This window comes from Rhinichthys klamathensis, unplaced genomic scaffold, assembly GCF_029890125.1.
Source record: "Rhinichthys klamathensis goyatoka isolate OS25496 unplaced genomic scaffold, OSU_Roscu_1.1 h1tg000338l_1, whole genome shotgun sequence".
In the NCBI taxonomy this organism is placed as follows: domain Eukaryota; kingdom Metazoa; phylum Chordata; class Actinopteri; order Cypriniformes; family Leuciscidae; genus Rhinichthys; species Rhinichthys klamathensis.
Window position 1 is genome coordinate 1,567,897 of NW_026606852.1, and position 24,434 is coordinate 1,592,330.

Consider the following 24,434-nt stretch of genomic DNA (forward strand, 5'->3'; position numbering starts at 1 on the left):
CTGCCTAAGAGCTGTTCTCTCTCTTTCCATCCAGCTTTCTTTTCATTTCATCATCCTCTCATCGTCGAGACATGTTCTGTGTAGTCTGCCATGTTCACAACACGCAGGTGCTCACCAAACTTTTGAGGCCTCGCTCTCAAATTCACACACAGATCCCCGTGGAGATCTAAACCACCTGGATCCTTATTGTGCTGTGACAACAAACAGGCATACACATACGGACACTTACTTCACACATCGGAAACGCACGTCAGTGTGTTCCCGCACTTCAAACACACTGCACTACAGCCGTGTTGTTTGCCAAAGGCTAATATGTCCAAAGGCTTTAAAATTTGTATTCACACTGAGAGCTTCAAACAAGGCTTTAACAAAACAAAGCAACCAATTCTGATGGACTTATTCACCTTAGGGAAATCTATCTATCTATCTATCTATCTATCTATCTATCTATCTATCTATCTATCTATCTATCTATCTATCTATCTCTCTATCTGTCTGTCTGTCTGTCTGTCTGTCTGTCTGTCTGTCTGTCTGTCTAAGGTATAAATTATAGTTCAAAAGTTGTTTTTTATTAAAAAAGATGGTATTTTATTCAGCAAGGACACATACACAAATCGAAATGAATGGTGTTTGAACTTTAATTATATATATTATGATTCTTTAACTAAATTAAAGTTTAGAATATATATATATATATATGTATGTATGTATATATATACAGTATACACTCACCGGCCACTTTATTAGGTACCCCATGCTAGTAACGGGTTGGACCCCCTTTTGCCTTCAGAACTGCCTCAATTCTTCATGGCATAGATTCAACAAGGTGCTGGAAGCATTCCTCAGGGAGTTTGGTCCATATTGACATGATGGCATCACACAGTTGCCGCAGATTTGTCGGCTGCACATCCATGATGCGAATCTCCCGTTTCACCACATCCCAAAGATGCTCTATTGGGTTGAGATCTGGTGACTGTGGAGGCCATTTTAGTACAGTGAACTCATTGTCATGTTCAAGAAACCAATTTGAAATGATTAGAGCTTTGTGACATGGTGGAAGTAGCCATCAGAGGATGGGTACATGGTGGCCATAAAGGGATGGACATGGTCAGAAACAATGCTCAGGTAGGCCGTGGCATTTAAACGATGCCCAATTGGCACTAAGGGGCCTAAAGTGTGCCAGGAAAACATCCCCCACACCATTACACCACCACCACCAGCCTGCACAGTGGTAACAAGGCATGATGGTTCCATGTTCTCATTCTGTTTACGCCAAATTCTGACTCTAACATCTGAATGTCTCAACAGAAATCGAGACTCATCAGACCAGGCAACATTTTTCCAGTCTTCAACTGTTCAATTTTGGTGAGCTCTTGCAAATTGTAGCCTCTTTTTCCTATTTGTAGTGGAGATGAGTGGTACCCGGTGGAGTCTTCTGCTGTTGTAGCCCATCCGCCTCAAGGTTGTGCGTGTTGTGGCTTCACAAATGCTTTGCTGCATACCTCGGTTGTAACGAGTGGTTATTTCAGTCACTGTTGCCCTTCTATCAGCTCGAACCAGTCTGGCCATTCTCCTCTGACCTCTGGCATCAACAAGGCATTTCCGACCACAGAACTGCCGCTCACTGGATGTTTTTTCTTTTTTGGACCATTCTCTGTAAACCCTAGAGATGGTTGTGCGTGAAAATCCCAGTAGATTAGCAGTTTCTGAAATACTCAGACCAGCCCTTCTGGCACCAACAATCATGCCACGTTCAAAGTCACTCAAATCACCTTTCTTCCCCATACTGATGCTCGGTTTGAACTGCAGGAGATTGTCTTGACCATGTCTACATGCCTAAATGCACTGAGTTGCCGCCATGTGATTGGCTGCTTAGAAATTAAGTGTTAACGAGCAGTTGGACAGGTGTACCTAATAAAGTGGCCGGTGAGTGTATATATATATATATATATATATATATATGTATATATATGTCCTGTGATTATATACCTAAAACTTCTATACCTAAAACAACGTTTTGCTAATTCATCATAATTATTAGCGTCAGTGTTTGTGTATTATCTGACTATAAATGGACTAAATGCACTGTTAAAAATGAATATGTCATTTTAAATGAACTAGTGAAGGCAAGAAGGTGATTTAAAACTTAAAAGAAATGGTGAAATGTTTCTTGACACGGAATAGCAGTCATTAGTGATGTTAGGAAACCGGCTTTTGTTTTTGTCTTGTGAATAGTTTGTTTGTTTATTTATCGGTCTGTTTACATATTCCCTCCATTAGTTAATTATTGAGGCACGCAGATGCCATGTAGGTGTGCTGTCAGCACGTTTGATGAGAGGGCCACGGGCAGCACTTTCATTCCTCAGCGCTCAGATGTGGCTGTAATTTCTCAAGGCTCAGAAATGCTCCTTTCATTTCACTTATTTCCATTCGCCGCATTTGGATTTTGGCCCTCATCTTCCTGTCCCTCATTTCATCTCATCTCTCCCTCTCTTCTCCTGGAGTCTCTGTCGTTCATGTTGGTTACCCTGCATGCTTCTCTAATAACCCCCCCAGTTATTCTTCCCATCTGCATCTGTAATTACTAGAGGAAGGAATTATGGCAGGCACCTCTGAAGCCATTACAGTCGAACGCTGCTCCCCTCCTCACATACAAATGAGCTGCTGTAACCACACAGGAATGGGATTAGTTCAGCAAGTCTTTATTTCTTTGCCCTAAAGGACTGCCAGTGTTATTTTTAGTATTTGTTTTTATTTAATTTTTTTAAATATTTTATAGGGCTGCCCTCAACTAAATATGTTCTAGTCGACTAGTAGTCGTTCATTTAAGCCATTAGACGACTAATCGCGCGTTTTTATTAATAAGCCATAAATCATAATAATGCACCTTTAATTGCCTATATAAAATACGTATAGGCAAGGCAAGGCAAGGCAAGTTTATTTATATAGCACATTTCATACACAATGGTAATTCAAGGTGCTTTACATAGAAAAATCAAAAGAAATAGGAATAATTAAACAGTTAAGAATAAAGAGATTAAAATAATCAAAAGAAATAAGAATAATTAAAACAGTTTAGAATAAAAAATCAAATAAAATACAGTACAAACAGTCGGACACAGTGGCACAGTGCTCATTCAGTAAATGCATAGCTAAACAGATGTGTTTTGAGTCTGGATTTGAATGTGACTACTGTAGGAGCACATCTGATCTCCTCTGGAAGCTGGTTCCAGCTGCGGCTGGCATAATAGCTAAAAGCAGACTCTCCTTGCTTAGAGTGAACCCTTGGTATTTCTAGCTGATGTGATCCTAATGATCTGAGTGATCTATTGGGTTTATATTCAGTGAGCATATCTGCAATATATTGAGGTCCTAGGCCATTAAATGATTTATATACCAGTAATAATACTTTAAAATCAATCCTAAATGTAACTGGGAGCCAGTGTAAAGACCTGAGGACTGGTGTGATGTGTTCATATTTTCTGGTTCTGCTCAGGATCCTGGCAGCAGCGTTCTGTATGAGCTGCAACTGTCTTATGGTGTTTTTAGGAAGGCCAGTGAGAAGTCCATTACAATAATCCACCCTGCTGGTGATGAAAGCATGCACAAGTTTCTCTAAGTCTTGACTGGAAACAAAGCATCTAATTCTTGCAATATTTTTCAGATGATAGTATGCTGATTTAGTTATTGATTTGACATGACTACTGAAACTAAGGTCTGACTCTAGAGACACACCAAGATTCCTGACTTGATTTTTAGTTGTTAGACCCCTAGCGTCAAGGTATGCATTCACCTTGAGAACTTCATCTTTGTTTCCAAACGCAATGACTTCAGTTTTGTCTTTGTTTAACTGAAGAAAGTTTTGGCACATCCAACCGTTTACTTCATCAATGCATTGGCACAGGGAGTCAATGGGGCTGTAATCGTTAGGCGATAGGGCTAAGTAGAGCTGTGTGTCGTCTGCATAGCTGTGGTAAGAGATTTTGTTCTTTCTCATTATTTGGCTCATTGGGAGCATATACAGGTTGAATAGGAGTGGTGCAAGAATTGAGCCTTGAGGGACTCCGCATGTCATGGATGTCCACTCAGACTTATGGTCTCCTATACTCACATAATAACCTCTCCCTTCTAAGTATGACCTGAACCATTTTAGGACTATCCCAGAAAGCCCCACCCAGTTTTCCAGCCTGTCAAGAAGTATGTCGTGATCGACAGTGTCAAATGCAGCACTGAGGTCGAGTAGTACCAGCACTGATAATTTCCCTGTATCAGTATTTAAGCGAATATCATTTATTATCTTTATGAGCGCTGTCTCTGTGCTGTGATGCGATCGGAAACCAGATTGAAAATTGTCAAAGTATCCATTCGAGATTAAGAATTTGTTCAGCTGATTGAAGACAACTTTTTCAATGATCTTGCCTATGAAAGGAAGATTTGAGATCGGTCTATAGTTGCTTAATATGGTCTTATCCAGATTGCTCTTTTTCAGGAGGGGCTTGACAACTGCAGTTTTCAGGGAGTTTGGAAAATTCCCAGAGATAAGTGAGGCATTTACCACTTCTAGGAGATCTGCTTCTAAACAGTTTAACACACTTTTGAAGAAAGATGTGGGAAGTGTGTCAAGGGCGCAGGTTGATGTTTTAAGGTGCTGTACGGTTTCTTCTAAAATTTTGCCATCAATTTCTTCAAAATCAGACATAGTAGCTACTTTCTGCGGTTGTGGTCTGATCTGTCTGACCCCAGTGCGGCTCAATGATGTGCTGATCACCTTTCTGATATTATTGATTTTCTCAGAGAAGAAAGAAGCAAACTCACTGCACTTGCTGTCTGAAAGCAATTCATTGGGAATCTGGCTTGGGGGGTTTGTCAGTCTCTCTACAGTAGCAAAAAGAGTGCGTGTGTTGTTTAAGTTGCTGTTTATAATATTTGAGAAGAAAGTCTGTCTAGCTTTGCCTAGTTCCATATTAAAAGCATGGATGGTGTCTTTGTAGATGTTATAATGGACTACAAGTTTTGTCTTCCGCCACATGCGCTCTGTTTTTCTGCATTGTCTTTTCATATTTTGCACTGCTGTTGAGTTTCTCCAAGGTGCTTTTTGTCTACCACTCTTCCTGACTTTCACAGGAGCAATATCATCAATTACACTTTTAACTTTTGAGTTAAAACAATCAAGGAGAGAATCAACAGAGTCAGCAGATATGCTTGGTGTTGAAGATATAGCCTTCATAAATAGTACACTAGTGTTCTCATTTAAGCATCTCTTCTTGACAGACACAGATCTAGCTTCAATGGCAGGAGAGATCAATATATCAAAGAAAATACAGAAATGATCAGACAGTGCTACATCCTTAATAACAATCGATGAAATGTTTAGACCCTTACTGATAAGTAAATCTAGAGTGTGTCCACGAGTGTGTGTCGGTCCGTGTACATGCTGAATCAGGTCAAAAGTTTTTAAAACAGTTTTGATTTCTTTTGCCATATTTGTATCATTATCTATGTGAATGTTAAAATCTCCAGCAATAGCAAAACAGTCGAACTCTGAGGAAATTGTTGATAACAGTTCTGTAAAGTCCTCAGCAAAGGCTGGAGAGTATTTTGGAGGCCTGTAAATAATGATAAGTAAAATGCGTGGGGCACCTTTTAAAACAATACCGAGATATTCAAAAGACGGGTAGTTACCAAATGATGTTTGCTTACATTGATAGACATCCTTAAAAAGAGCAGCTACTCCTCCACCTCTCCTTACAGCTCTGCAGACACTCATAAAAGTAAAGTTAGGAGGGGCTGTTTCATTGAGGACTGTTGCACTGCAGCTGTCTTCTAGCCAGGTTTCATTTAGAAGCATAAAATCCAGGTTGTATGTGGTTATTAAGTCATTGACTAGAAGTGATTTATTTTTAAGTGAGCGGATGTTTAAAAGTGCTAACTTAACAGTCTTACTTTTTGTCCCCACAGCAGTCTTAGTTTGGCGTGTAATAGGCACCAGATTAGATCGGTTTGCTGTACGGCTTTTGAAGGCCTTAGACCTTCTATCATGTAATCGAACAGCAATAGAGAAAGATACAGGCACATAGGGCTGAGCGATTTTATCGATTCTGCGATATAAATCGATATTTTTTCTCCCAAGAAAGTATCGATTTTTAGGCCGCGAGTATCGATACATAAGTCCCATTCAAATCCCCCGTGTTAAACCCGTTCGCGTTGCATGAAGAGTGATTTGGTCAGCCAGCCGCTAGTGGCCAGCTGCGCGCGTGCATCGATATTGACGAAAATCCAGCTGTATTCAAACAACAACTTAGCTCTCCTTGTTGGCTAGGCTCCTTGCATGCTGGCTAGTAGCTTTTTTTAAAGCTGGGTCTCCGAAATTGACAGCGCTGTGTTGGACAGATTTGTGCAGCGGTGTTCCGTGAGTGAGAAAGTGCGCGAGGTACGGATGAGTGTGTGTGTGTGTGTGAGAGAGAGAGAGAGAGAGAGAGAGAGAGCGAGAGCGAGGTAGTGCTGCGTGAATGCGCTGCGGCGCTCTGCAATCAAATACGATTTTAAATAGGCTTAGTAAAAAAAAAAAAAATGTAAAAAAAATCGTATTCGGTGGTGGAAAACGCCGGCTTTAGGCGCATGGTGAACGCGATGGAGCCCCGCTATCCTATTCCAACCCGCGAACACCTCATCAAGGTTTGCATTCCCAGGCTGTACACTCAGGCAAGAGCACACGTCAAAGCCTCCCTGGCCAGCGCGGAGAGAGTTTCCCTGACGTGCGACGGCTTGACCTCGCGCACAACTGAAGCACGTCACATGTTCAGTGTCAAGCTAAAAAAGCTGTCAAAGAAAAGGCAGTGCAAAGAAACTGTTCACAACAGGCCACTTGCTGCACCTTTTAACTCTCCATTGAAAAGTAAATAAAGTGCAGTATTGCAATTAACAAAGGCTTATAAGCTACAGTTTGCACTGTTGTCTTTCAATAAATAGAACTAATTTTCTCTACACATATTTGATTCATTTTGTCCAGCATTTGCAAGCTGTACTCTCTGCCCAGTCAGAGACATATATTGTGTAAATGATGTTTTCAGTTTTCAGTTCAATTAATTCAATCCAAGTAAATGGAAGACTCACAAGATGTCACCAAAATCACTCTGTCCCCTTTAAATCTTTCAGAAAATGATGTAAGTGTATCGAATTATATCGAATCGTATCGTTGGCTGAATATCGTGATATATATCGTATCGTCAGCCGAATATCGTGTATCGTATCGTATCGTGAGATTAGTGTATCGCTACAGCCCTACAGGCACACTGGGTTCCCGCTTGTTATGTAAACATTTAAGAAAGTTACTGTTGTCATAGCGGAGACCCGACACATATCACTGAGAGCTGGTATCAGTTGTTTTTGGTTGACCTCGGGCCGATGGAGGAGGGTGTGGGCCCTGGCGCTGTGCCAGAGGCCGAAGAGCTCTCACAGGAGGAGGGGGAGGGCGAGCTGGGCCTGCAGGCTTTGGTGGTTGTGGGGCCTGCCGCTTTTTGGTTGACATCTGGGGGCTTGCAGCAAAAGAGTGGGATAGTTTGGTTCCAGCAAACACCAGTTCTTCCATTTTCTCTGAGAAGCACAGAAGTGGAGATGCTGGAAATAGAGAAAATGTGTCTGGTGAGACGGGCTGTTGCTCTGGTGTTATCGGCTGTAATATGCTGTCCTGGTTTCCCTGGCTGTTTTCCAGAAAGTCGTCCTTGGGTGCTGAATCTTGGAGCAGTTCTAGTATGTCACAGTCTGTCTGTGGTGAGTTCTGTGGGCGGGGCTCTGCTGAGATTGTGTCCGTGAGGAGAAGTTGTTGTGGCTGCATGGTGTTATCATTGTCCTTGTGTGACGTGTCAACCGCATGTCCATTCAGGTGCTGAGGTGAAGTCCTGTGGTCATTCATACTGTGTCCAGGTATGTGTGTGCCATTCAGGTTGAGTGGATTGGCACAGACTGCAGAAGGATGATTGAGGGAGAAGCAGATATTGTCCTTTAGCACTCTTGAACCAAGTTTGTTTGGGTGGTGGCCATCCTGTTGAAACAGTTGCCTCTGACTCCAGAAAAGATTGAAGTTGTCAATGAAGTTTACTCCTTTTAAATAGCAGGTTTTTTGGAGCCATGTATTAAGCCCAAGCAACCGTGAAAACCTGTTTTTTCCTCTTGCTGGGAGTGGTCCACTGATGAATGTTTGAACTTTCAGTCTTTTAAGTGTTTCAAAAAGTTCATTGAAATCCTTCTTAAGGAGTTCTGACTGCTCTTTATGAATATCATTTTTCCCCACATGAATGATGAGTCGATTTGCAGTTTTATGTTTCATCAGAATGTTCTGAAGTTCCCTGTTTACATCAGAAGTCGTTGCTTGTGGAAGGCAGCACGTAGTTGTGTCCCTGCTAATAATGTTTCTGATTATGGAGTCACCCACTATCAGAGTCCTGGGCTCGGCTGCGCTCTGAGCTGAGTGCCGCTGTGTGCTCGACCTTGAGCGCCAGTTAGCAGTGTTAGCTACTGGCTGATTCAGTCTGTGTTCGATCACATTCATCACATTCAGGGATTCCTCATTCATTAATACTTCAAATCTGTTCTCAAGATGTATAGGCGGCGGTAGGAGACCAGTGTTTGCAATCCTTGTCAGAGCCGTATCTGGGGTAGAGGATGCTACTGCAGCAATATGTGATGCTCGTGACAATCTGATGTCTCGAGTGCCTTTGGGTCTCGCTCCCTGTTTGTGCCATCGATTTGTAAGTCGATCGGCTTGTTTCTCTACACTCAGTATGGCCTGTCGAGGAGTACTAGATGCATGGGACTCACCGGCTGTATGCTGAGGGCGTCCATGGCGGATCTCTGTTGTGTGTTCCGTCTGGTTTGGTGGTCCCACAAATAACTTTGTTTCAAGAACTACAATCCTTTGTAAAAGTCTGTGGCAGTTAATGCAGCAAGTAGATTCCAGAGGAGGCATTTTCTCTTATCCTTTATGAGTGTAGACAGTTGTGATTTTCTCTTCCCCGGAATGTAAGCTTTCAGTGGGAGGCTGGTCAAGTAAAAAGAATTCTGCTTTTTTGTAGTAATCCAAGCGTTTGAGCACTGTGCTGATTAGCTGAAGTTAAAATTAGGTGATAAAAGGAGATAAAATATAAAAATATAAAAGCGATAGAGCAAAGCGCGGAGCAGTAAGCAAGAGCGTCCGAACAGTGGCAGAGCAGAAAGTAGTTTCTGCTCTGCCTAATCAGCGCACAAATTCAAACATAAAGCTTGGCATGGCGCACCGGCTAACGTAATGATTATGAATGTGTCGTGATAAAAACAGAATGAGACTGTCTAAACATTTTAATAATTTATTGGTTATGTTTTCGGTGTTTTCGGCTGCAGAGATTAAGTCAACGATGCTGACTCATCATCTCCGCAGTAGTGGACGCGCCTATATGCACGTTCCATACGGATTACATAATCGGAGAATATTTATGTTCATTCAAATGTAAAATATATATATTTTTATAGATATATTTCTCATGTCTGTGAGGAAAGTATATGCTGAGTTTCGGTTCATTTATGTGATGCTCTCAAGTTCAAGAACGAAACGACAGAAAGCGACATTATTTTACAAAAACACGTTGTTGTTTTTTCTGCGACTAAACGACTAATAAAATTCGACTGTTTGGGGGCAGCCTTAAAATTTGATATTTTATGTAAAGCCGAATTATATTAATTCTATAGGTTTTAAAGGGATAATTCACCCCAAAATGAAAATTTTAAATAAAAGTAGTCTACTTTATTCAAATATTACTTACTTTTTTGTTTGTTTGTTTGTTTTTTATAATAATAAAACATCATTTTTTTTTTTTAACATTCATATTGTATGTACCATACAAAAGTTTGGGATCAGTACGATTTTTTTTTATGTTTTTGAAAGAAGTCTCGTATTGCATATGTTTGATAAAAAAATACAGTATAAACAGTAATATTGTGACATATTTTTTGTGATTTAAATTTTTTAAATATAGATTTAAAAATGTTATTTAGGCATGCTGAAGGCAAAGCTGAATTTTTAGTGTCTTCAGTGAGTCTTCAGTGTCACATGATCCTTCAGAAATAATTGTAATATGCCGTTTTGCTGCTCAAGAAACATTTCTTATAATTGTCAATGTTGAAAACATTTGCTTAATTTTTGTGGAAACCATGATGATCATTTTTTCAGGCTTTCTTGTTGAATAAAAAGTTCAAATAACAGTATTTATTACAAAAAACTTACTGACACCAAACTTTTGAATGGTATTTATTTTATTTTATTTTATTTTATTTTATTTTATTTTATTTTATTTTATTTTATTTTATTTATTTTATTATTTTCATTTTTTTTATTTACTTTTACTTTATACTGTATGAAATAAAAATCCATGATCATGAACACATGTCTTGTTTTCAGGCCACTGATCCTGATGCCGGGCTCAACGGTCAGGTCCGATACCGGCTGCTCACCTTTGTGTCTCTGTTCACCATAAACGCCACGGGCAGCATCTTCACAGCTGTGCCGTTGGACAGAGAGACTCGCAGCCGGTACGATCTGATCGTGGAGGCGTCAGATGGGGCGGTTGACCCCCGCAGGACCACCATCACGCTGCTGGTGGAGGTGATAGACATCAATGACAACAGCCCAGTGTTTTCCCAGCCCAGCTACACAGTCAACGTCCCAGAGAACACCCCGGCTGGAACGGTCATCCTGAGACTCAGTGTAAGTGTTCTGCTCACATTATGCCTGACTCATCCATAGCTCAGTAGTCCCATTGTGTAGTGCTCTCATATCTAAAACTGCATGATTTGATGTTGATGAGTGGCTCACTCATAAACTGTTGAGAAAGTTAAGTGAACTGTGAGATTTCTGCGTCACCAGTCAGCCTCCGTTTGACCAGGCATCTCTAACGTGACTTTTAAAAAGGAAGTAAAAACAGATTGTTTGTAGGTGTGTGTTTATTTATGTGTCTGTCTATCTGTGTTGTGTCTTCTGGCCTGACAGTAACTGGCTGATTATGTGTGCTTAGTTTCCCCTGAGATTGTGGGGGAAAGCGTCTCTGCATTTCCCTGTTTATTCCTGACGGGCTGCATATTTAACTAGATAAATATTGACAGGCTTGACAGACCCAGTGTGAAAAGCAGGAGATGCTGTTTTGTTGTAAATGTGCCTCTAAACGATCACGCTCTTGGGAGTTTTAGCAGAACGCCAACGTAACAACACAATCACCAATGAATGTTAAATAAACTAGAGACTAAAATCGGCAAAAAGTGTCAGTGACAAACTCACTAACTGTTATGCCACTTTAATGTGTAAAACTCTCTTATTTTGATATCATCTGCAGTCCAACTTTAAGGGATAATTCTGTCATTTTCATCTGCCACTCTCATGATTTTGACCTGTATGACTTCTGTGGAAGATATTTTGAAAACTGTCTCATAGGTAAAAGTCAGCAGGGTCCAATGTTGTTTGGATGTCTGTCAGCTGAGGTTTATTTTGTTGATGGCTCAAGTCATTTCACAAGTCATTTTAGCCAGGCATTTTTGGGTGATTTTTTTCTGATCTTCTCACAAAGTCTAAGCATTGGTGTAGGCAGACGACCGGACGATGGAGATGAATACAAAGTAAACTTTATTACAATGAAAGAAAACCATAACCAAACTCAGAACATGTGTTAACAAGAACCAACAAAAGATCACTGAAACAAGGTAACTTGTATACACTGACAAACAAGGAGAACTAATTAGACCACAGCTGAACTAGATGAATAATCAAATAACTATGGTGACAAATTAATGAACTTACTCTGGTGGGAGGCTGTGGAAACAGAAAGCAAAGACAAAACAAAGTCCAAACACAATGGAACCGTGACAGATCTTGTGTAAGAGTTCATGGTCTGAAAATGTTGCAGTTCACCATAGATTTGGCTTGAATCATCAAAAGGTTAATAGTGAACAAATGTATGATTTTTTTAAATGAATTAGCCGAATATAAATTAAGTAAATAATTGAGTAACTGAAATATGTGTTGCATAACAGCATGTAAATAATATCAGGCATTATATTGCCATACCTATATATATATATATATATATATATATATATATATATATATATACTTTATATTTATTTGAATTCATATTTAATAAATTAGAAATAAATAATTTGAAAATGAATTAAAAAGTAAATCTCTAAATTAAAAATACTTGCATTAGATAGCAGATTCTTGATTCTGTAATCGTATTACATATGTTTACAAATTGTTTGAAAAAATATGAATAAAAAGGAATGAGTAACACGTTGATGCAGGCTACAAATGCTCACTTCAGAATATCTGACAACTGTATTCGACTAAGGGTACATGGTTACACAACAACAATGTGCTAAAAATGGAAAAGTTTTTTATTTGTACAGAAGACAAGTTATCAAAACAATCCCTGTTCACACAGGAAACGACTAAAAACACTGCCAGGCCAGGAGTTGGTGATGTCACTTTGTAAAGAAATACTACGCGCCTATAAAATAACACGTAATACTCATTCGCATTTTTGTAGTTTACACAAATGCGATAACGGTATTGCTTTCAAAAGCGTGCACTTTGAAACCCGTTTTCAAAAGTTTGCGTTTTAAGGCCCCTAACTCTGCAAGGTTTGTGAAATTAAATGTTTATTAGATATTCAATGCATATTTGCTGAATGCAGATGATAAATGAGAAAGTATAATAATGTTTGCCTTTCTGTCACTAATAATTCAATTCAATTCATATTTATTTGTATTGCGCTTTTCACAATACATATCATTTCAAAGCAGCTATACAGATAATACATGTGTCTACATTACAATTTAGAGTGATCTGTTATCAGAGGTGACTGTCTAAGTTATGTATTTCAGAAATGTACATATACAAATTACACAGTTAGCTAACAATGTATTAATTTACGGCAGAAACAATGAGCTCATTGATGTTTTTTATCACAAGTTGTGAACATAATGATTATGAATATGATATAGAAAATGTAGCATTGGTCCATGCTGATTCAGAGTTTGCGTCATCTGAGTCTCTTCACAGGTGTTGGGGCATCCAAAGTCTTCATAAGAGGCTAGATCCAAACTGGAACTGATGTACTCTCTTGTGACCTCTGGATGGCCATCCCGAGATAAAACAGAAAAGCAAATGAAGAGTAATTAGCGTAGCAGCTGTTCATAACATTAAGCAAAGATAATCATGTGCATTTGATCTTAAACTGGAGTACAAGGTTATGAGATCCATTATGTGAATCCTTGAAGAGATGCGTCTTTAAACTGGGAGAGCGAGTCTGAGCCCCGAACATCATCAGGAAGGCTATTCCAGAGTATAGGAGCCAAATGTGAAAACACTCTCCCTCCTTTAGTCGACTCAGATATACTATACAACCAAGAGTGCAGAGTTGTGTGACCTTAAAGAGCGTGATGGATTGTCAGGCGATCGAAGATCGGTTAAATACACAGGAGCTAAACCGTTTAGGGTTTTATTGGTCAGTAGCAATACTTTGTAATAGATACGGAACTTAATAGATAAAAGATGATAAATAATATAAAAGCAAATGCTATACTTTTTCATAGACAGGTCACTTTCTTTGTTTAACAGTTCTATCTAATGTATTAGACAAAAGTTAACTGTTAAACAAAGACCATAGGTAATGAATTCGGAGAATGAGAGCGCTGTGTGCTCAGGCGTTGCCGTGTTCTTAGCGCCGTCAAAATAAAAATCTCACTAAATCGATGCTATATCTGGCCGCATTTACATTCATATACTGCGGAAAAACAATATGTGTTCACATCCACAGTAGCATCAGCAGGCACAATTGAAAACTGAGTTCCCCTCTTGGATTCAGACCGAAGGAGAAATAAGGTTGTGAATGTGTGTGTAGTCGGTGGTTGAGGGGCAAATGAGCGACACTGTTTGAAGACGGTGATCTTGCTGCTGTATTTTTATCTCAGTGTGTCTGACACCTTCGGGTCCCTGCAGCACTGGCTGGTGTCAGAGCGCTGTGGGTCCTGGTGACAGGATCTGGTCCGGGGCTGATCAACTAATCAGATTCCCTGTGCTGCTTCTCTCTAGGGCTCCCAACTTTTATTTATATACTTCGGGAACCTTTGAGATCAGTGTAGAATTTAATTCCTTGTGCCTTCCGCATCAAATAAGACACCTGAAAGGTTCCCCCACCCACAGAGAGACAGAGCGTCTCACCTCTCCTCTCCTCTCTCTGTCAGCTTTCACTCCTAATCAGCTTCAGATGCGCACACATGTGGGACACAGCTATGAGTCTATGTGTGCTTAGCATGCGCAGCGGCCCTAGAATATATTTGGACACCTGCGGCACATAAAAAAATGTATAAATGTCATTGCATTGTATAGCAACACATCAAACCAAGTGGCATTTATTTTAAAGAAGGGTAGCTCAAGCACACTTTTCAAGTAAAACATTCCACACATTGATGTTAAAAATAAGACAAACTAAAAAAAAAAAAACATATTTTGAAAAAATGTCTAAGAAAATAAAAGTATGTTTAGTTTGGATATTCTGTCATCTCATGCTGTAATATTCATACATTTGTATATCCTGTAAATTCCAGTGAGAATCTTTGCTTCTCTTCTGCTATCACATTTATGGTTTGTTGAACTGACTAATGCTTTTTACTTTTTATTAATACGTGTTCTTGGTCTGATTGCTCACCAGTGCACATTATTGCGAATAGTTATCTTTTATTCCAATAAACGAATAAAGATGAACAATGTATCCTGTGGAAGAACTAATCAGCGAAAAAGTTTTTAGTTAAGGGATTCCGAATATTTGGTCACTGATGAAGCAACTTCCCACCACTATCACTAATGCCTATTTTTGCTAATCCAGTCAAATTAATTACAATGATTTACAAATTACAAATCCCTCTTACTGATTTATCCCATCTCCTCCAACCACATGCCTCAATTCTGGTATTTTAACTGGAATATTTCACAATCCAATCAATTCCCAAGTCCTGCTTTACTTTTTATCTAGTTGAATATTCAGTTCCACACAAAAAATAAGCCTGATTACAAAATTAAAATGAGTTATGAACAGAATTTCATGCTGATCATGAGACCCTTGTTTTAATATTTCTCAGGTGATCTGATCAAGCCACTGATCCAATTAGTAGCAGATGAATAAAATCAAGTCTAAACCAACTTTTTAAAATATATGATTTATTGTTTCACACAAATTTGTGGAATTAGGTAAGTAAAATGGATTGTGAATGCCAGTTCTTATTTACTTTATTAAAAAGGTGTAGGGTCTGAAAGACAATCTCCCTCATTTTAAAGAATGTTTCTGCTGTTTTTTCAATGGGGTCCAAAACAATATTGGACCCTACTGACTTTTTCATTGCATGGATATGAAAATATCATCTTTTGTATTCAACAGAAGAAAGTAAGTCATACAGAATTGGCGCAACATGGGGATGAGTAAATTATGAGAAAATGTTCATATTTGGGTGAACTGTCCCTTTAAGGAATTTGTTAGGCTACTTTATTCCTACCGTACCTGGCAAAATAATCTCTCTTTTTAACGTTTATTCTATCTGTTCTCGTTCCTCTGTGTGTCTCAGGCGGTGGATGCTGATCTCGTCTCTAACGTGACCTACAGAATAAAAACAGAAGCGGCTCGGCAGCTCTTCGACGTGAACCGCCTGACCGGCGCCGTATCAGTCCTGCAGGCGCTAGACTTTGAGGACTTGGCAGCAGGAAACAGCACCTACACGTTTGAAGTGGAGGCGTTGGATCACGGAGGAGTCCTCCCTCCTGGAACGGCTACAGTCATCGTTAGAATCACGGTAAGGCAGCTAAGAGTGCATTCTGTTTTATCACGGCAGTCTCAATAGGGGCATGAGAAACTCTGCTGGAACTCTGAAAGTTCAGCAGGTTCCAGATTGAGATGGTTTGAACTTTGGGAGGATGGAAGTAAATTATCATCAGGTCTAGTGGCGGTAAATGGATTAGAACTTTCAAAGCTCGTCCATAGTGTCTACATGCTAATGCTCCTCGCAGAAGCTCCGCTGACTCTGTTCCAGGAATGCCTACAAAAGATTTGATCTCTAAATTCAATTAGTCTTGAAAAAGAAACCCCTATGTTGGCAGGATTGTGGGCGTTGTTTACTGGATCCTCGCCTGCATTTTCCTACTTTCTCGTTGTGATATTTCTGGTTGACGGTGACAGGAGTGACAGACAAAGCTCTGCGCAGGTTCTGATGCTAGCCTGGCACAGCTATTCCAGGCCTGAATGACTCATTAGCTTTGTGACTGCAATTATGTGAGGATTTTAACGGGAGCACTCTCCAGCGCCTCCGAAGATTAGCCGGGGGATCAGAACAGAAGGATTAGCCTCCTCCAGTTTACAGCAGCTGGAGTGAGTTTGAGTGTGTGTGTGTGATGAAAACTGAACTTGTTAAACTTCATGTAAAATCTTACATTTTTAATTATGTAAATCTCATGGAAATGTTGTTGTTTTCAGTAGCGATGTAAAGCCTACATTAGTTAAGGCAAAAGCTAACCCTAACTTACGATGGACGATACAATTACAGCATGCATGTAGGAGTTTTGGTCAGTCTTTACTACATTTTTAAGATTTATAATTGTGGAAGTTTACTATATACGTTAGCATTGTGCGCAAACAATATGTAATGTTATATTAATGTTAATGTCTATGATTAATGTGGACCAATTAACACACTTAAAAAAAATATAACGTACTTGGGGCCAGATTTACTAAACAGGGCAAATTAGTGTGAGAACATAATTCCAAAAAACTCCAACAAATGCATATGCAATAAAGTCAGCCGCAAAAAATAACTGTCCATGCCTTTTCACCGCTAATTTTTCACTGCGTGTCTTTAGTACATCCTGACTGTAGTTTTTTAACGCCAAAAGAGGGTTTGCGCTGGTGCAAGCTGTTAGTAAATCTGGCCCTTGATGCCCCACAATACACACCTTTCCTGTTTTGGCCAGAGAGAGCGACTGACCCAAAGCTGCAAATGGCTCATTAAATCAGTTTTGCTTCCTTTGATCACTCCAGCCTGTGCATGCTTAACTGTGGGAAGTTCAGAGCAAATACATGCAAATGAACGTCAACCCACCTCGCTTGCATTTATCAAAATAATCTGTGCTAATATAAAGTTTCAGTTCAAAAGATGCCATTTAACAAATTTAAGATGTGCTTCCTTTTGGTTAATTTTAATTTAGGGGATTGTAATTTAGCGATTTGGTGTGTAAATATTTATTATTAACATTTTTGGAAGCAATTAATTATTTATAATTTATATGTCATAATGCTATTTTAGCTTTTATTTGTATATTTTCAGTTTTCAATTTTAGAGGAACATTATGTAACTAAAATAAAATCAATTAAATAATGAGTCAATACATCAATCCTTCTTCCAAAATGTGGTTTTGACTTACCCTGATTCACACTGGTAAGCCTGTTATAAGTGTTTATATTTTAGACCTGTCAGTATGGTTTTCATGGGAAATGTCACGGGAAATACATGCGTCACTTGCCCGTGCTTGTCTCATCATTTCCGTAAGTAGAGAAAAGTTGCTCTGGCTACTTTGATGTATGTACTGTGTGGGACTAGCATAAGTTAGTTTGTCACACAAAAAAAGTTGCAGAGTGTACCTTTTAAGCTTTTCATCTAATATTTATATTTAATTATATTTTAGCTTATTTCAATCAACCATTTTTTTTAATAGTGTATATATACACTCACCGGCCACTTTATTAGGTACCCCATGCTAGTAACGGGTTGGACCCCCTTTTGCCTTCAGAACTGCCTCAATTCTTCGTGGCATAGATTCAACAAGGTGCTGGAAGCATTCCTCAGGGAGTTTGGTCCATATTGACATGATGGCATCACACAGTTGCCGCAGATTTGTCGGCTGCACATCCATGATGCGAATCTCCCGTTCCACCACATCCCAAAGATGCTCTATTGGGTTGAGATCTGGTGACTGTGGAGGCCATTTTAGTACAGTGAACTCATTGTCATGTTCAAGAAACCAATTTGAAATGATTAGAGCTTTGTGACATGGTGGAAGTAGCCATCAGAGGATGGGTACATGGTGGCCATAAAGGGATGGACATGGTCAGAAACAATGCTCAGGTAGGCCGTGGCATTTAAACGATGCCCAATTGGCACTAAGGGGCCTAAAGTGTGCCAGGAAAACATCCCCCACACCATTACACCACCACCACCAGCCTGCACAGTGGTAACAAGGCATGATGGTTCCATGTTCTCATTCTGTTTACGCCAAATTCTGACTCTAACATCTGAATGTCTCAACAGAAATCGAGACTCATCAGACCAGGCAACATTTTTCCAGTCTTCAACTGTTCAATTTTGGTGAGCTCTTGCAAATTGTAGCCTCTTTTTCCTATTTGTAGTGGAGATGAGTGGTACCCGGTGGAGTCTTCTGCTGTTGTAGCCCATCCGCCTCAAGGTTGTGCGTGTTGTGGCTTCACAAATGCTTTGCTGCATACCTCGGTTGTAACGAGTGGTTATTTCAGTCACTGTTGCCCTTCTATCAGCTCGAACCAGTCTGGCCATTCTCCTCTGACCTCTGGCATCAACAAGGCATTTCCGCCCACAGAACTGCCGCTCACTGGATGTTTTTTCTTTTTCGGACCATTCTCTGTAAACCCTAGAGATGGTTGTGCGTGAAAATCCCAGTAGATTAGCAGTTTCTGAAATACTCAGACCAGCCCTTCTGGCACCAACAATCATGCCACGTTCAAAGTCACTCAAATCAACTTTCTTCCCCATACTGATGCTCGGTTTGAACTGCAGGAGATTGTCTTGACCATGTCTACATGCCTAAATGCACTGAGTTGCCGCCATGTGATTGGCTGCTTAGAAATTAAGTGTTAACGAGCAGTTGGACAGGTGTACCTAATAAAGTGGCCGGTGAGTGTATATATATATATATATATACACTATTAAAAAGTATTAATTTATATATATATATATATATATATATATATATATATATATAAGATTGATATATAGTGTATATCATTTAAATAATACAAATAATAAAAAAAAATGAAAAACTTTTTAAATGCTTTTAGAAGCAGTGTTTAAATAATATATTTTTACATTCAAAATTGCATGACCTTCCATGGCTTATTATTACAATAGTTTGTTTATATTATTAGACTTCTGAGATCAAATAATATGCATTTTTAACCTAATAATTGATGGAAGTCATTGATGTCGTTCATAGACTATAGGTTGAAATTTGCCCAGAATATTTATTTAAGATTGTTTCTCATATTAGAGTGTGCTTTTATACAGTAGATCATGCATGGTGACTTGCTTCTTATGAAATCAAATGTGAACCCCCGGAGATTTTCATGATCTTTGCATCAAGTGTTTTGTTATAGTGTGAAAAACAAAGCGTTGAATTGTAGTTATGCTGCTGCTATCCTCCGATGTGCCTTGAATCTTGAGATGTTTACCTTCAACTTTTTACCTTCAACTTTATCTTCAAAGTTTGCATCCTGTTAGTTTTGCTGCAGTGGAGATGGTGTAACAAATTGTAATGATGCTTGAGCTGAGGTGAAGGGAATATTATTAATGTCAGGGTAGAGTTATCATAGCTGGGCTTATGGGAGATTTTTAAGCACTTTCAGGGAAATTTTTTTTTTTTTTTTTTTTTTTTTTTTACTATCAGGCAAAGTGTGTGTATGGGCACATCCATCCGTGGTCAAGACCCCTAAGAACATTCAGAAAGGGTAACTTGACCCCTCTGAAGAGTTTCAGGGTTATTTCGATCTTGTGTGTGTCTCCAGCCCTCACCCCCCTCGACTCTGAGAGAAGAGTGGCTCGCTGCATATAGATCCCTATCACTTCTGCTGTAGTTTCAGCCACTTGAGCTCATGCTGGGGCGAAAGGTCAGGTTGTATCGATGGGCTTTTCAGGTGGGCAACTCCCAATGATGAGATGCTGAATATAACAGAAGCTTCTCCCTGCAGCATATTGCTGAAATTTCATGTGTCATACCCCTTTTCCACATACGTGATGTTGTTGCGGATTCCTGGCATGTGTCCATGTCGCAGCCTGTGTTCTCGAACCGTTCCGCTCATTTTCACTGCAGAAAAGTGGGTTCTGAGCTAGAAAGATCGGTTCAACGCCGGCCCTAAAAGCTTGCTCACACTGTTTGATTTTAGATTTTTATTTTTAATTATTATTTTATACCCCAAACTTTTGAATAGTAGTATATCACAGTTTCCACAAAAACATTTTTTTTTTCAACATTGATAATAATAAGAAATGTTATTTTATTTTATTATTATTCTTTTTTTAGCAGCAAATCAGCACATTAGAAGGACACGCGACTGGAGTAATGATGCTGAAAATTCAGCTTTTCCATCACAGGAATAAAGTGCATTTTAAAATATATTCAAATAGCCTATAAAACAAGTAATTTTAAATTCTAATAATATTTCACAATTACTGTTTTTACGGTAATTTTGAGCAAATAAATGCAGCCTTGGTGAGCATAAGAGACTTGTTAAACACACATTTAAAAGACAACTTGAAAAAAAAAATACTTAAATGGACAAACCAGAATTACATTAAAACCGTGAGGTTGGGACCTATTTTTGAGGGGGTGGGGGATTATATTATGGCAAAAAAAGGAAATGTGTTTCTTAGAAATAACATGCACTGATGAATTGTGCTCAATAAGACAATGCGTATTAAAAAAAGTAATAGATTTAATTTTGACTTTAAAACACCTCGAAAGACAATGTAAAGTGCTATTTTACAGTGGTAGTGGACAGCAGTGAAAGACATCAGCATCCATAAACTGATTAATACTCCATTTATTATTGTGTCCACTCGTCACTAAAGGGACGACAGCAGGCAGAACAGAATCACTTTGCCAGCGGGCCCTGCTTACCTCAGCCCTGTTTTAATGTGTTGTTAATACATATTTTATCCATGTCTCTCTCTCTCTCTCTCCCTGTTCTTTTCAGGATATGAATGATTTCTCCCCGGTCTTCAGACAGGCTCTTTATAAAGGGCTGGTGGCTCCAAACGCAGAGAAGGGGACAGTCATCACAACTGTGTTTGCAGAAGATCAGGATCCTCCAGTAAGTGCACAGTCATGAACTACACTTTTGCCATCTCTGACTCATCCTCAAATGACACACCTTGACAGTAACCAATTTGTTGGTGCAAATTGTGATTCGCTTTTATAACAGACTCATTCATTTCTGTCATATATTTCGTACTTAATTTTTTACATGATTTCAAATAAACCCTGGAATATAACAGGGTTTCAGTGAGGATTTGTACCTTTGAACCTTATTCATCAAAAAAATCCTGAAAAAAATGTCACAGCTGCTCAATTATGGCAAAAATCATAATCATGATTATTTTGGTCAATATTGTAATCATGATTATTTAACGCGATAATTGAGTGGCCCATATGACCAAAAAAATATATATATATATATATATATATATATATATTTCTGAAGAATCATGTGACACTGAAGACTGGAGTAATGATGCTGAAAATACAGCTTTGCATCAAAGGAATAAATTACATTAACAAATATATTCAAATAGAAAACAGTTATTTTCTATTTGAATTGAAAATAACTGACCCCAAACTTTTGTATGGTGTATACAATATGAATGTTAAAAAGGAAAATTATTATTATTATTTTTTAATTGAAACAAAAAACCTACTAAAATAAAAAAGAAAGTCATATTTAAATAAAGTACATTACAAATTTAACATAAGACCAACTTTTTTTTTAATCCAAATAGGATTTTTAAATTTGTAATGTTTGTTTTTCAATTAACAGTCATTTTAAATGTATTCCAATGTAAATACTGCCAAGTCATGGCCCAGGCAAGGTTAAGTGTGTTCCAAACGACTAAAAGTTTGAGTTCGTTCATTCATTTGCGTGCATGATTTCATCCCTGGACTCTTTAAACTCATTTGGATGTCTTCATCTGAAGTATTCATAGTGTTGTATTACTTTGTATGGGAGATTAGACTCCCGCTAGTGTACCTGTTTACATGTCCCTCCGTTAACATGTTAGTCTGCTGTTGTGGATAATCGGTTTGTTCTGCGCTGTCACTCTCTTTCTGCATCTTTATTTGATTGATCTGACAGAGCCGTTTTACGTTTGCCATCTGGAGACCGGCCTCTCTTTCTCGCATACTAGACGACTCAGAAATGAAATTACACGCAACGACACAGAGATGTTGACACTGCAGTGAATCCGGATACAATTTCTTGTGCTTTCATCAGAGAGTAAAACATGTATTGGGTTTTAGAATGCAGCCCAGCACGCTTCTACAACTTTTACAGCTGGAGGGAAACGCAAGGCCATTACAGTATAGCAAAGACACACATCTCTTATTACCTTATAAATTACATAAACAAGGTTATTCGCTGCCTGAGGTTTGGTTTATTCAGAGTGGCAGTGTACGCCAGGGGCTGGATATGCGCTGAATGCCTGTAAATGTTTATCATCCACAGACTGTAAAACAAAAAGATGTTTTGTGGGTTTGTGCGTCTCTATATGCTGTGTGAGGACGTGTCGTTAGCAGACTTTATAGGCTGTCAGTATAACTCTGGACCACAATGACATCTAAGTTTCAAAGACTTCTGAATGTAGTTAGTGTATAAACGTATTTTTAAAGTGTGTTGATTTGTCTTGAACTGCCAAACTTCACAAACAACTGTAGGCGACTTTTACAGCCTCACTTTTTTGCCATGGTCAATTTTGTTCCTATCACTTTCCTCTAAGGGAAACAAAGCTCACAGCAGGGGTGCCTGCAAAACAGAGAAATTGTTTTCAATGTGTTTTCAGGAATGGCCTTTTCATTAGTGGGTGTTAAAAGGAACTGAGATGTTGCTGTTGAAATTTGTAGCTTTTAATGTTTGGCTGCGTGGTCGTTCAGTTGTCACTGAATTTGAGCTATGATTGGTGCTGCTTACGGTACATTTAAGGAAACAGCAGGGGTGCTGGAACCACTTTTTAGCCCACGTCATATTCAACTAAACATTGACTGATTAAAATATGGTCTTCAATGGGTTCATAAAATGATATATTCCACATAGAAATGGCTTAAATATATGCTTTACACTGTAAACCCAAATAAGTTGGCAAAACTCAAAAAAATGTAGATAATCGGTTACATAAATAACATTTAAATTGAAACATTTAACATATACCTGTTCTCAAACTAAGCTCATGCTCCACTCGTCACAATGATGGTAACCCTACAAAAAAACAACATAACAGAAACTCTTCTAAACTAGCTAAACTTAACACCTTAAACATTATGTAACACTAATTTTAGCATTTTCTCTCCCTTTTGAGTGTCATGGCAAAGCATGCTGGGAAATAGAAATTTAAGTTTGTCTAATTAAAAGAAAAAGTTCATAAAACAAAACAATGAAACAATTCAGATTACTTAAAATGTGTCAGTTTTGTTGAACTCAAAAGAAAAAGAAAGTTCAAAATGCTAATAAAAGTTCGTTTGAGTTGGCTACTCAAACCAATTAATTAATTTGAGCATTGGGGTTTACAGTGTAGCGTTCAAAAGTCTGGGGTCTGTAAGATCCAAAATACAGTAAAAACAGTGAAGTATTTCAAATAAATGGTAATCAATAGTACCGTATTTGAATTTACTATAGATATTGTCTATTTAAATATTTATCTAGTTCAGTCCTAAAATACTAGAGGGCCCAGGCTGATAGGTCCTTTACATGCGATCTGCAAGCAATCACATCATTATCGCACACTCTGTTTATCCTGCAGTCAATTAGATTGCTTACTCAACATTTAAATAGTCTGGTTCATTGTTTACGAGACTGGACGATTATTCACAGCAGGTGAGAGTGGACAGTGAAGGGTGTTTAAGGTGACTCTAAATGCCTCTGTACAAGCAGGACCCTGTGTGCTTACATCACCGTAGAGGACAGGAGTGTGTCAGAGAGAGGTGTGTGTTGCTGGGATTCTCTGACAGTGGTTTTTTAGTTGGGTTTTTATTGTATTCTTTTTTATTTTGAGTTCAAGGATGCTGACAATGCCAAGAGACAAGATAGTCTGTGTCATGCTAAGAGTTAAAAGAATGAGTCATCCAAAAATGAGAATTTGAAATCTATTTTTAATAATGGAATACTGGTAAATTACAGTAAAATTACCAGAACAACTTTTCGGGTAAATACACAAATGTGCTTTTCACACAAGCAACAGCGTTCCATCTTTTACCGGTAAGATACCATTCACACATCATCAGTACCAAAATACAGGTATACTCTGTGATGTCAATCATCGGAAATGAGTGGTAATGACTGAAATGACTTTGAGGCGTTTTC

At 38.7% G+C, this 24,434-nt stretch overlaps 1 protein-coding gene across 1 annotated transcript in view; it reads left to right on the plus strand.

Moving 5' to 3' along the window:
- Positions 1 to 24,434, plus strand: part of pcdh15a (protocadherin-related 15a) — a 275,961-nt gene that overhangs the window by 165,174 nt on the left and 86,353 nt on the right. The window contains exons 20-22 of the mRNA XM_056272451.1: positions 10,430 to 10,735; positions 15,640 to 15,864; positions 21,063 to 21,179. Coding sequence (XP_056128426.1) covers positions 10,430 to 10,735; positions 15,640 to 15,864; positions 21,063 to 21,179 — 648 coding nt within the window. The remainder of the gene's footprint in view (positions 1 to 10,429; positions 10,736 to 15,639; positions 15,865 to 21,062; positions 21,180 to 24,434) is intronic.